General features: G+C 34.1%; 1 protein-coding gene across 1 annotated transcript; it reads right to left on the bottom strand.

The window, feature by feature from the left end:
* Nucleotides 1-1,867: 1,867 nt before the first annotated feature.
* LOC136275016 (neurogenic locus Notch protein-like) lies at nucleotides 1,868-12,810 on the bottom strand. The gene is made up of 6 exons (XM_066083261.1): nucleotides 12,670-12,810; nucleotides 11,128-11,306; nucleotides 9,415-9,533; nucleotides 3,022-9,330; nucleotides 2,422-2,569; nucleotides 1,868-2,319 (listed from the first exon to the last, which is right to left on the bottom strand). Exons 1-6 carry the CDS (start codon nucleotides 12,808-12,810, stop codon nucleotides 2,274-2,276), a joined length of 6,942 nt encoding a protein of 2,313 aa, XP_065939333.1. The 3' UTR covers nucleotides 1,868-2,273.
* Between the last annotated feature and the right edge of the window lie 1,044 nt (nucleotides 12,811-13,854).

Here is a 13,854-nt window from a genome sequence, read left to right as displayed (position 1 = left end):
AGCTTCAAGCTCTGTTTGTTTATTTGTTACCTCTTCTGTGAAATTAAACTGCTTTCATTCCTATTCAATTTAATTGTCCTATATTGTGCAAATTTTATTGAATTGTTTACATATTTGTATGTCAAAATATATCATGATACATATACAAAAGTTACACTTTGTATGATGTGCAAAGACTATTTTTGTGCATATAGATAAAGGCGGCGCATGTGTGAAATCTTTGAGGTCACTAAAATATGACTGCCGAGCATGGCTTAAACTCTAAACAAAATTTGGTAGCCGTGTATGTTTCTGATTTACACCAATTCTCACTGCATGCAGGTCATGTAATTTTCGAACTTAGGTAGACAAAAAAAACAAACAAAAACAAAAACAAAACAAAGTTAGACATTGTAGTTAGACACAAAGTTTTTAATTGATACGCATAGAGAGTTAATTGGCATATATTGTATACAGTTTTGTGTGTTAACAAGCTGTAATAATATGGTACAGAACAAACTATAAGGATATGAAGACAGAAATGGAATTAAAAAATAGAAGACTAATATAAATCCAACACAAATGATATTTTATGTACACATTTATTGTAAATCTTTGATGTGCTCTCAGTGTTTTCCACAGAGTTTTTTATGCATGGGGGCAAGTTTTTCAGAGATATTGCGACGTAACAGCACCTCATCCAGCGCAAAATCACAGCGCAATAATGATATAACATTTGATTAAATGTACTACAATTTATGCATTCTCATGAAATCTTCATCAACGTGTATCATTTCCTTTTATATACTAATCATATCTACAAAGGTACATAATTCATAATTTTTCTGGGAGGTTTTTCTTGCAAAACTATCATAGCATTTATGTCAAAATCAAATTTTTCAAAAGGCTGACTTTCACAAGAAATATAGATCCACAAGGCAGTTAATACCTTTTTTCTTGTTCCTATATGATACATAGTCTGTCATAAAGACGGTTATTTTTTATTAATTAATTTATTTATTTATTTTTGGTTGGCATTTTGACAAGAGACAGGCAGAACATTCCTTGTAATTACAGCAAACTTGAGTCAACTTATTCTGGACAGTTGATATTCTTATTTCAATTGGATGACCATAAAAAAGTTTCTGTGATATCTTGACATAAAATATGATTACTTTTGTCCCTCCAGTGAAATTCCAGCACTATGAATATTTATTTGTTTTAATCGAACTAATGATTCTTTGGTAATGATGAAAATCCAACACCAATTATTACTTACATTGTACCGTAGTAGACAATATGTTAAACTTTGTTGCGATGACCCCCCCCCCCCATTTTCACCGTTCAAATAATGGCTAATCTATTTTTAAATCCGCATTACACACGTGCATGGTGAAAAGCCCTTTTACTTTAAAGTTCTTGCTCACTGTTGCTTATATTTTTTAACATTTTCATCAATTGTGAATGTAAATGCTGACACATTAAACATGCATCGGTTAATCTTGATATCGTTGATCCCATTGTCTGCATTGTTTCGGAAAAGGTAACTTTCAAACCTTAGATATACCTGACGTCAGGCAATGACTTCCCTTCCCCTTAAAATTTTTCTTCAATGACTGCTACATTCATACTAAGCATAAATCATCATAGATAACATTTTTTTCTATTTGCACGTTTCTTTTTTTTAATAAAATGTTGATTTAACTTTAAAGAGTAAGTGAAAGTACCTCAATTATTGTTTACACACACACACACACACACACACACACACACACACACACACACACACACACACACAGATATATATATATATATATATATATATATATTTATTTATTTATATCTGTATGATAGAGAGAAGAGCTTATTATTGTAACCTGGCATTTTGAGTCTGATTTTTTCGTGCAGTCCGTGATTTCCTTAGGTTCTAAACTTTCGATCGGTTAGATTAAATAATTGATAAGAAATGGGTTGTGTATATTTTAGTCCTGTCTATCAATACAACTATGAATCACGATTGGTTTTCTTAAAAAATAGAGAAGAAAATACTCGGTAGATGTAAAGATAACAAAATGATTCGTGTGTAATAAAATCATTAATAATTAAGTACATAACTTATATATATAATATATTTATGTTACATGTAATATAAATTATATAACAAATATTCTAACACCAAATGTAAGCTATCTGAAAATTTATATAAAACGTCACTTGTGTTTCCAAATGTTTCTAGTGATATACATGTATACATGTATACTGTATGCTGATTATCAGATGTCTTGACAACAATGTTAGAGCTGGCACAGTGCGCTGTATTTTAGATAAATGGAGTGTTCCCTGCAAACAAACCATAAAAGTTGTAAGCCGTTGAAAGAAAAGAAAAAATTATAGTATCAAAACAAAGAAATTCAAAACAAAAAAAACTTCGCAATGGATTACCGTGTCACAACTGTTAAACGTAATGGACGTAATGCAAGGTTTCTTTTGCCTGTACATTTATTTAATTTTTCTCTTAACAAGTCAATATTCCACAGTGCTTTCATTCCATCGGACGTGAATGGAAGTTTGATAATGTAAACCATTTTTTCTAAAATAATAAAACAATAAAACACCTTTACAATACATGGTGAAATAAATTACTTGAATTTTTAATTTTCCGATATATATTGCTCTTATATTGGCAGTCGATTGATTACTTTAGAGCGATCGGCGGCAGTATCAACCTTTTCTTAAAGAATGTAAACGAAAAATGTTAAATGTAGCTGTTCTTTTTTATAGTTTCTTAAGTAGTTTAGCAGTAGATTTAGATTTTGTTTTCTTTGTTTTTTACTCATGTAATTTATTTTTTGGTCCTGAAAATTTGACAATATCTATTGTTCGTGTCGTTAGCCATTTTTAGTGCTTATATATATATATATATATATATATATATATATATATATATATATATATATATATATATATATATATATATATATATATATATATATATATATATATATATCGGAGATAGGGGTAAATGAAGAAATAAGTACACACCATTCAATAAACTTCGTCGTCGTCGGTTATCTTTCCAAACACATGTAAATCCACCAGAATTATCATAGCATACCGATCTTGCTGGGCATAAATTAAAAGCACATTCATCCATGTCGCGTTCACAATTCTTCCCATCGAAGCCTGCATGACAATGGCAAACATATCCAAATGATTCTAAAGCACATGTGCCGTTATTTTGGCATGGTTCAGCTGCACAATAATCAGTAACGCTACAAGATTTTCCCATAAACCCTTGATTGCAAAAACATACATATCCCATATTGTTATTAATACATACACCTCTATCGTTACATGGATTGGTGTGGCAATAGTTATACAACTCACAATTTTTTCCTAACCATTGAGATGGGCAATTACAGGAATAGGATGTGTTCAAATTGACACAAATACCATTGTTTGAACACTGTGAACTACTACAATAATCCCGTGTTTCACATTTAGATCCTGTCCATCCTTGTATACAATCACATTTAAAATTAGTTTTAGTATTTTGACAGATCCCTCCATGTTTACATGGGTTCGCAATACAATAGTCATATTTATCACACGTTGTACCATACCATTTATCATAACAAAGACATTGGAAGGATGTGTTCGTATTTGAGCACGTACCATTATTGAAACAGGTATTAAACAAACAGTAATCTCGCTTTTCACAGTTTTCCCCTGTCCATCCAATAGAACAATTGCAAAAGTAACTAAAGCCGGACTCAATACAATGCCCATTGTTTTGACATGGTGAGCTTATACAAGGGTGATATTCACAAGCGTATGCAGTGTGTTTGTTGATGCAATTTTCTAAAGGACCACATGGATTATTTAAGCAAAAGTTTCTTTGCTTGCATGTCGAACCAGTCCAGCTCTTTGAACAATTACACTTTGGTCCATCTACCGTATCAATGCACTGACCTTCGTTTGCACAGACAAAGATGGTACAGTCTTGACAAAGAAAGCCATTTTCTTTGTTAATGCATGACGTATTTTGGGGACATGGGTCCCTGGTGCATTCATTGACGTCAAGTTCGCAATGAAAACCAGACGTTTGCTCGGAGCATTTGCAAAAGTAGGATCCATGTGTATTTAAACAGGTGCCACCATTTTTACAAGGAGACAATAAACACTCATCTTTATCGATGTCGCAATGTCGACCTTTGAATCTTTTGTCACAATTACAGTAATATGTTTCCTCTAGGTCAATGCAAGTAGCGTTATTTTTGCATGGATGATATAGACATGATTTGATATGACTTTCACAGTGTCGGCCAGTCCACGATATTTCACATAGACACGAAAAGTTACCTTCACTATTCACACACGTTCCGTACAATCCACAGGGCGAATACTTGCATTCATCAACATCTTTCTGACAATAATCCCCTTCCCAGTGTTCAGAACATGAACAACTATAACCATTTATCTTATCAACGCATGTACCGTTATTTTTGCAAGGGTTAGAAAGACATTCGTTGATATTCACCTCGCATTGTAACCCTTCCCATCCCTGTTCGCATAGACATGTATAATTTCCTATATCATTAACACAAAATCCATGTCCGTTACACGTGTCTTTTATCAAACATTCGTCTACATCTTTTTGGCATCGTGGCCCTGTCCACTCTTTCATACATTTACATTCGGCTGTAACTGACCCATTAATGATTTCTTTGCCAAGATTGTTAAATAAATCTAAATTGACTAGACTATTTGCATGGTTCAATACTATAGGAAAACATGTCCCTCCATTTTCACAAATGTTCGTTTGACAAGGATCTGGAACATCACAGTTATGACCAATCCATCCATCTGTACATTCACAGCGGTATGCCGAAGTGGACAAGTCCGCTGAACAGATTCCATGGTGACTACAAGTGATATTTTCGCATACATTGACTTGACAATTTTCTCCTGACCACTGCCTATCACAAATGCAATGATATGAACCAAGCCTGTTTTTACAAGCTCCATGCTTTCCACAAGGTGAACTATAACAAAAATCTGGAATACTGCAAAATGTACCAATCCAACCAGATATACAAGAGCATCTAACATTAGACTGAACCATGGAACAATTGCCATGCGAATTACAAGGGTTATCCAAAACACAAACGTTCCTTTCATTACACTTCTGACCCGTCCACATGTGCTTGCAGTTGCACTCGTAACCATTTGAATGTGATATACAAGTTCCATTATTTTCGCATGGGTTTTCGAGACAAAAATCAATCTCTTCGCATTGATGTCCAGTGTAACCGTCGTCACAAAAGCAGGTAAAATTAAGAGGATTATTTTGACATAAGCCGTGTTGTCCGCATGGTGAACTAGAACAAAAATCAATGGATGAACAATTGTCACCTGCCCAACCGACATCACACATGCATGTAAACCCGTTTTCTGTATTACTGCATTTTCCGTGCCCCCCACATGGACTTTGAGAGCAATGATTTACGATATTACAGTAGATACTATATAACCCAGTAGGGCAATTGCATGAATATCCATTTAAGGTTTCTATGCATAAACGAGGAAATGCACAAGTAATGTTTTCACAAAAATTAGTTATATTGCACAATTTCCCGAAATGGTCCTTTTCACACAGGCAAAAATAATCGTATTTTCCCGAAAAGCATGTTCCATGGTTGGAACAGGTAATGTTATGGCAGTAATCATAGTGTTCGCATTCTGAACCTAACCATCCTTTCTCACATTCACACAAATAACCCTTTGAATTGTTTTCTGGATAACATTTTCCATGATTATTGCAAGAGGATAATTTACATTGTTGTTTAATTTGTGGCGTAGGGGCAAACGTAAAAATTGATGATGTCGGATAATAACCCACTGATTGACAAACATTTCCTAAGAAACCTGGTAAACAAATACATGTATAGTTAGATATTCCGTTAAGACACGTTGCACCATTCTGACAATTATTATTAGAACAAAAAGTATGTTCACAATTTGTTCCGGTATATCCAAGATTACATGTACAATTGTATGAATTGCGGTTGTTGCGACATACGCCTTTATTAGAACAATTATTATTGTAGCAATAATCCATTATTTCGCAGTTTTGACCGGTATAACCACCAATACAAACACATTTATAACTTTTAACTTCGTTATGGCACCGACCATGATTTGAGCAATGTTGATTATAACAGTGATCTACTGCATTACAGGTAGGGCCCGTGTATCCGCCTTGACATGTACAAATGAAACTATTATGACTATTTGTACAGTTTCCGTGCGTGCATGGGTTACTGTGACAGTAGTTTTTTAGCTCGCAGTTTGTTCCTAGGTATTGTGCTAAACATTGACAGGTATAACCATTTTTGTCGTTTGTACAATTTCCATGACCGTTACAATTTAACCCATAGCAAAAATTACGTGTTTCACAAAACGGTCCTACGTAATCTGAAGGACATGTACAAGTATAGTTTGATGATTCTGATAAAAGTTGACAAGTTGATCCATGCTGACACTTGTTATTATAGCAGCTATCGTGCTCACAATTTTTTCCATAGTAACCAGTTCTACAATGACACGAATAAGTTTTTCCACCATTTTGACAAGTTCCTCGAGAATGACAATTTTGATCGTGACAGTAGTTACGTGTTTGACAGTGATCTCCAATGTATATAGGATCACATTTACATGTATAGCTTGAATGACCATTTACACACGTAGCATTATTTTGACATTGGTTTGTATCACAGTAAGTGTGTTCACAATCGTGTCCTGTGTAACCAGTGTTGCATTGGCATGAGTAGGAGTGTTGTCCACTATGACATGTACCATGGTGAGAACATGTTTTGTTAAAACAGTAATCATGTTCACAGTCTTTGCCAATATATCCAGGTTGACAATTACATTTGTAAGAGTTGTTTTCATTCTGACATGTTCCATGATGAGAACAGTCCTTATTGTAGCAATAATTGACTGTCTCACAGTTTTTGCCCAAAAAGTCAGCACTGCAATTGCACGTATAACCCCGAATTCCATTTATACAATTTCCATGGATGTTACAATGCTTGCCAAAGCAATAATCAACGGTTTCGCAATTTTTACCAATATAACCACCATAACAAACACATTTATAACTTTTACCTTCGTTATGGCACCGACCACGAGTTGAGCAATGTTGGTTATAGCAGTGATCTACCGCATTGCAGGTAAGGCCCGTGTATCCCCCCGGACATGCACAATTGAAACTATTATGACTATTTGTACACTTCCCATGTGTGCATGGGTTACTGTGGCAGTAATTTCTTTGTTCACAGTTATGTCCATTGTATTCCGTTGAACATTGACAAGTATAGCCATTTTTGTCGTTTCTACAGTTTCCATGACCGTTGCAACTCTGGCCATTGCAAAAATTACGTGTTTCACAATGATTTCCAGTAAACCTGGGATCACATTTACATGTATAGCCTGAATGACCATTCACACACGTAGCATTATTTTGACATTGGTTTGTATCACAGTAAGTGTGTTCACAATCGTGTCCTGTGTAACCAGTGTTGCAATGGCATGAGTAGGAGTGTTGTCCACTATGACATGTACCATGGTGAGAACATGTTTTGCTAAAACAGTAATCATGTTCACAGTCTTTGCCAATATATCCAGGTTGACAATTACATTTGTAAGAGTTGTTTTCATTCTGACATGTTCCATGATGAGAACAGTCCTTATTGTAGCAATAATTGACTGTCTCACAGTTTTTGCCCAAAAAGTCAGCACTGCAATTGCACGTATAACCCCGAATTTCGTTTATACAGTTTCCATGGTTGTTACAATGCTTGCTAAAGCAATAATCAACAGTTTCGCAATTTTTACCAATATAACCACCATAACAAACACATTTATAACGATTACCTTCGTTATGGCACCGACCACGAGTTGAGCAATTGTGGTTATAGCAGTGATCTACCGCATTGCAGGTAAGGCCCGTGTATCCCCCCGGACATGCACAATTGAAACTATTATGACTATTTGTACACTTCCCATGTGTGCATGGGTTACTGTGGCAGTAATTTCTTTGTTCACAGTTTTGTCCATTGTATTCCGGTGAACATTGACAAGTATAGCCATTTTTGTCGTTTCTACAGTTTCCATGACCGTTGCAACTCTGGCCATTGCAAAAATTACGTGTTTCACAATGATTTCCAGTAAACCTGGGATCACATTTACATGTATAGCCTGAATGACCATTCACACACGTAGCATTATTTTGACATTGGTTTGTATCACAGTAAGTGTGTTCACAATCGTGTCCTGTGTAACCAGTGTTGCAATGGCATGAGTAGGAGTGTTGTCCACTATGACATGTACCATGGTGAGAACATGTTTTGCTAAAACAGTAATCATGTTCACAGTCTTTGCCAATATATCCAGGTTGACAATTACATTTATAGGCATTGTTTATGATCTGACATTTTCCACGATGAGAACAGTCCTTCCTATAGCAATAATTAGTTGTCTCACAGTCTTTGCCGATATACATTGCATTGCAATTACACGTATAACTATTCACTCCACTTGTGCAGTTTCCATTATTACTACAATCTTTTCTAAAACAAAAATCAGTAAGTTTACAGTCCCTACCTTTGAATCCATCATTACAATTACATATATACCCATTGTTATGTACCTTGCATGTTCCGTGGTTGCTACAATTTTTCCCTGCGCAGTAGTTGAAATCATTGCATGTTAGACCCATAAAATTATTAACGCATTTGCATGAAAAATTGGATGCACTGTTACTACATATTCCAGAATTTTTGCATGGATTGTTGGCACAAAAGTCAGTTAATTCACAAAATTGCCCAATAAATCCCTTGAGACAATGACATGTATAATTTGATTCACCAATAACACATGTTGAACTATGTTTACACTGATTGTTTAAACAGAAATCTGTAACAGAACAGTCTGTTCCAGAGTAGCCGTGATCGCAATTACACACAGGTTTTCTATTACTTATGGTACAGATGCCATGATTGCTACACGAAATACCGTTACAGGTATTACCAGTCAAGGTTTCACATGTTGTTCCCGATGTACCCTTTCGACAAAGGCATTCATAACTACCGATTTTGTTGACACATTCTCCTCCATTGCAAGGCTCCAACAGACACTCATCTTCATCTAATTGACATTTCAGACCGTAGACAGAAGGCGGACAGGTACAGTGAAAACTACCAGCAGTGTTTGTACAGTTACCGTGGCCGCAGAACGTTTTACTATGGCATTCATTAACATCCTGGTCACAGTTTCTTCCTGTCAATCCTGTGAAATACACCCAACTGTAATTTTAGATTAACCGATATAGTAACAACAAATGCATAATATTTTTATGAACAATGAACATACCCATTTTACAGTAGGTGTGTCCATTTACAACGCATTTGTTTGGATTACCGGGACAGTGAATTGAGCAGTCTGATCCATAGTAACCTTCAGAACAGTACGCCTTGTATGTGATCTGAATGCTGGAATACAGGATAGGACGTACTTGTATATTTGTATTATATAACGGATTAGGATGAAACATAAGTACATGTACATGTTAGTAGGGAAATAGGTTGATGGACCGTTATTGTTAAAGTAACAGGATAATTATTTTCAGTATACTAAACTCTTATTGTCCAGATACCCTGTTAAGACAAGGCATCAGACATTGGATACCTTTTTAGAAATTCATCATTAGCTGGATGCGTTATTTGTCATAATAGCAAACACTGTTTAGTAAATCAATGTTATATGGTTTTGTGTGTTTTTGTGTTTTTTGATAGCTTTCACAAAGTATTTCAAAACACATACAATGTTGATTTACACCCTATGCAACATTTCACTTTTTTCCATCTAAAGATAAAACTGGAACGAAATATACCAATGTAAATGAGAATGAAAGATAGAATCCTTTACTATTTTGTTTAAAACTTTTCTCCAAATACATTACAGCAAATATACTACATAGGCGTCGGAACCGGGGGGCTAGGGGGGGCTTAGCCCCCCCACTTTTTTTGCAAATTTATACCTTACCATTAGAAACATAGCATAATAGAGGGTTCAGCCCCCCACTTTTTCTCGCAGGAAAGATTATTGTTTCTAAATTTACCTTGAAAGATTGAAAAGTTGGATTCACAAGCATACTACTCCGCCCCCCCCCTCCCCCCCCCCCCCCCCCCCCCCCCCCGGATGAGGAATTTCATGATTTTTGGAAGAAAAAAAATTTTGGGTAAGTAATTTTTTTTTTTTACGGGAAGTATAGGTATACTCCCCCCCCCCCCCCCCCCCCCCCCCCCCCCCCACGGAATAGGATTTCCATGATTTTGGGAATTACTTTTTTCTCAATTTTTCATAGGATTAGTCTAGCCCCCCCCACTTTCAATTTGCTTCCGACGCCAGTGTACTAGTATGTTTGATAAATAAAGTGCGCTGTATTTGGCAGGATAGCCCTTTGTCAAGAAAGGTTTGATACAAAAGTCAGGTGATTTTACGTCTGCGATTTCTATATACTAAGTAGCAGAGAAAGTATGTCCATTCATAACTAGAGTACATTTAACAACTTTAAATTAATCTCGTAAACTATGATGAAGCTGACATAAATCGAACAGCGGAGTATGCATGTAGGCAATTTAATTAATTTTTATAAAAAATCTTTTCTCAAAATATGTATAGTAAATTTTGAAGAATGTGGCATTTTAAGAAAGAGGAAGGAAAGCTATTGCAACTTTTTCAAAAGATTTGTGAGCAAATTACGTACCTGAAAGTTAATTTAAAAATGCATTTTTCCCATAGACTTCAAGATGTGATAAATTATATATCATTCAAAATCTTTAAAAAGCTTAAGGTTCAAAGGTACATCTTTATTTTTTGATAAACCCCTAACAAAACACAATGATTTTAGTGATCATATTTTCAATCTATTAAACATAAAATATGATACTTGTAGACAGACTACCTCCATGAATCCAGGAATTATTAATGCTTTTTCTTTAGTCATTCTTGAAAATTAAAGAGTCATGTAAAAGTATATATAAATGTTTGGTATATATACATTGAATGTAAATGCAAATGTACCTAAACGAGTTTTTGTCGCTGAAATAGTTTGCTGCTAACTTCTGCTGTCTCCAATTCTGTGACAATATATTGTGACCTATCTTTAAATTGATATCAGAGAACTCTTTCTGGTAGATGAGGGGCAGAGAGGAAGTCTGTTGATCTCCCACGCCAATTGCTATTTTACCTGTATATTTATTCTTCAAAGAAAATAAAAAATATTTGATACATGGTTATTTATGGTTTAATATTTTAAAACGTTTCCAGCATTTGAGGTACATAGACTTGATACAAATGCACCGTCAAAATGCATGACTATAAAATTACAAATATTAATTCACCACGTTACCCAGCTATCGACTTCAAGAAATTGAGGGTTAGTTGTATTGCCGACGTTGGATCCGAAAAACACATGTTTTCGTCTCATATCAAGCGTAGTGGTAAAGCTGGTTATACAGGGTTGATTTCTGTCCCTATCATAAACAGTAACAAAATTAATTATGAAATCACATGTTCTTCGTCAAGTATGCAATGATCAAGAAGATCAAAGCCTTAATCTTTAAAAAAGTTTTACAACAATATTTTTGGTTACTGTGGTATCATATTTATTCGTGGGGGTGAATGTTTGTGGGTAGCAAAACTGTTTCTTGGTTCGTGGGGACGTAAGAACTGCAAACGCTAACGCCCGTTTCCCGCCTACATTTTTACATCCAAATATTTCGGAATTCCTGTCAGATATTCAAAAACTAAGTTTTCTACTAAAAAGTATAATCAAATCCTAATCAATTTATATAAAAATAAAATTTGTAATCATATTATTAATTTTTAAACAAAAGTTTTGCTAACACGGGGTCTAAAAATTTTTCATTGAAATCGGTCTCTATGAGTGAGCAAACTATTATTCAGTGGCCAATATGTGCATAAAAACTTAATAATAACATATTTACGTTATATATTAAAGTAAAATTTCATATTAATTCATATCTGTTAATTAGTTTTCAAAAATTTACAAAGAAAAATTCTTTTTTTTGGAATGTATTGCGGTCTGTAGACATATGCCCCCCCCCCCCCGTGAAACAACAAACCCTTTGGTAAAAATATGCTAAATAACAATAATTAAAACCACTCAAAAGGAACTTTTGTTTCACGGGGGGGGGGGGGGGATTTGTTTTAAAAAACATTTCCGTTTTCCGTTATTTTCTATTATGAAATGAGCTATTTTAACCCAAAATACAAAGTTATCTCTCTTTGTTTGACCAAATAATTTATATTAAATGAAAATATAAATAAATGTTTACATTATTATAAAAAATTAACTTTAATTAGACAACTTTAAAAAAATGACTTTTAGTTAGACGGCTAGACAATGCTATCGTTTGCAGTCCTTTCGTTGGTAGCATAATCGGAACAATTTTGATAAATATAAAACAAATGATTGTATATTAGTTGTTGGGGATGTAAAATCGTGGGCAAGGGTTACCAACGAAAGCCACGAACATTGGTTCCCCCACGAACAATGATGATTCCACAGTATATCAAACAGATTTATTACTTGAGGCATACACTGAGGACTGGTTTACACAGTTTGGTGCAGTTTGTCCCAGATACACCCTGACAGCAAGCACCACCATGGACTTTTCCATCGGTCTTTACTTCATCAACGTGGATATAGAAGGTTATTTTCCCTAAGGTAACCTTCAACATGTTTTTGGACGATTCACGATATATATATATATATATATATATATATATATATATATATATATATATATATATATATATATATATATATATATATATATATATATATATATATATATATATAAGAAGCACTAGCAAACCAACAACACTCGTTATCTAAAGTGTCGGATCAAAAGATACACGGTTATAAGATGAGATATAAAAAAGCACTAAAAATGACCAACGACACGAACAATAAAGTAAAATATTGTCAAATTTTCGGGACAACCCGTCCCTTCTTCAGGACAACAAAATAAAAACTACATAAGAAAGAAGAAAAACATCTACAAAACTAGCACTAAACTACAAACTAAATAATATATAAAAACTAGATAATGTATAAACACCGGATCAAAACGTGGCAACTACATCTTTGTATTTAAGATTTCAACCCCGAGAAAAAAAAATCTTGTCCGACGCAGCGGACGGTCTGTGAAGAAGTGCTGAAAGATAACGCGAACGAATTAACTTGCTAATTGGGGTTGCTGTTAATTAAGTTGTACTAGTAAGATAATTCGTAGTGAAAGTCTGTAGGGAAGATTGGCCCTGTAAAAGACAACATATTAAATAATCATGAATGTAAAAACTAATGGAAGTTAAACAAATAAATAAAATGGATAGAGAACAATTACAAATAACAAAACCGAGTAAGGTCCGAGCTAATAATTTGATTAATTAACATGATTAATAGTTTGTACATGGACCCAAAAGGATGAAGATGGTGATATTGCTACGAAAACAAATCAGTACTTAGTTGATGTTCATTTTGGCGAAGTCACTTTATTTGCAAATTATATAAATATATATATATATATATATATATATATATATATATATATATATATATATATATATATATTTATTTATTTATTTATAATATAATATATATATAAATACATTTTTTTGGCATTATATTGGTCGTGGACACAATCACCAAATCACAAAATAAAAATATTACATGAATTATTCTGTTTGTCTTCATTTCTATAATAATTATATTGAAAAGTT

Source organism: Magallana gigas, chromosome 4 (assembly GCF_963853765.1).
Source record: "Magallana gigas chromosome 4, xbMagGiga1.1, whole genome shotgun sequence".
Classification (NCBI taxonomy): domain Eukaryota; kingdom Metazoa; phylum Mollusca; class Bivalvia; order Ostreida; family Ostreidae; genus Magallana; species Magallana gigas.
Note: the sequence above shows the minus strand (reverse complement) of the source record. Positions and strands in the feature narration are given on the sequence as shown.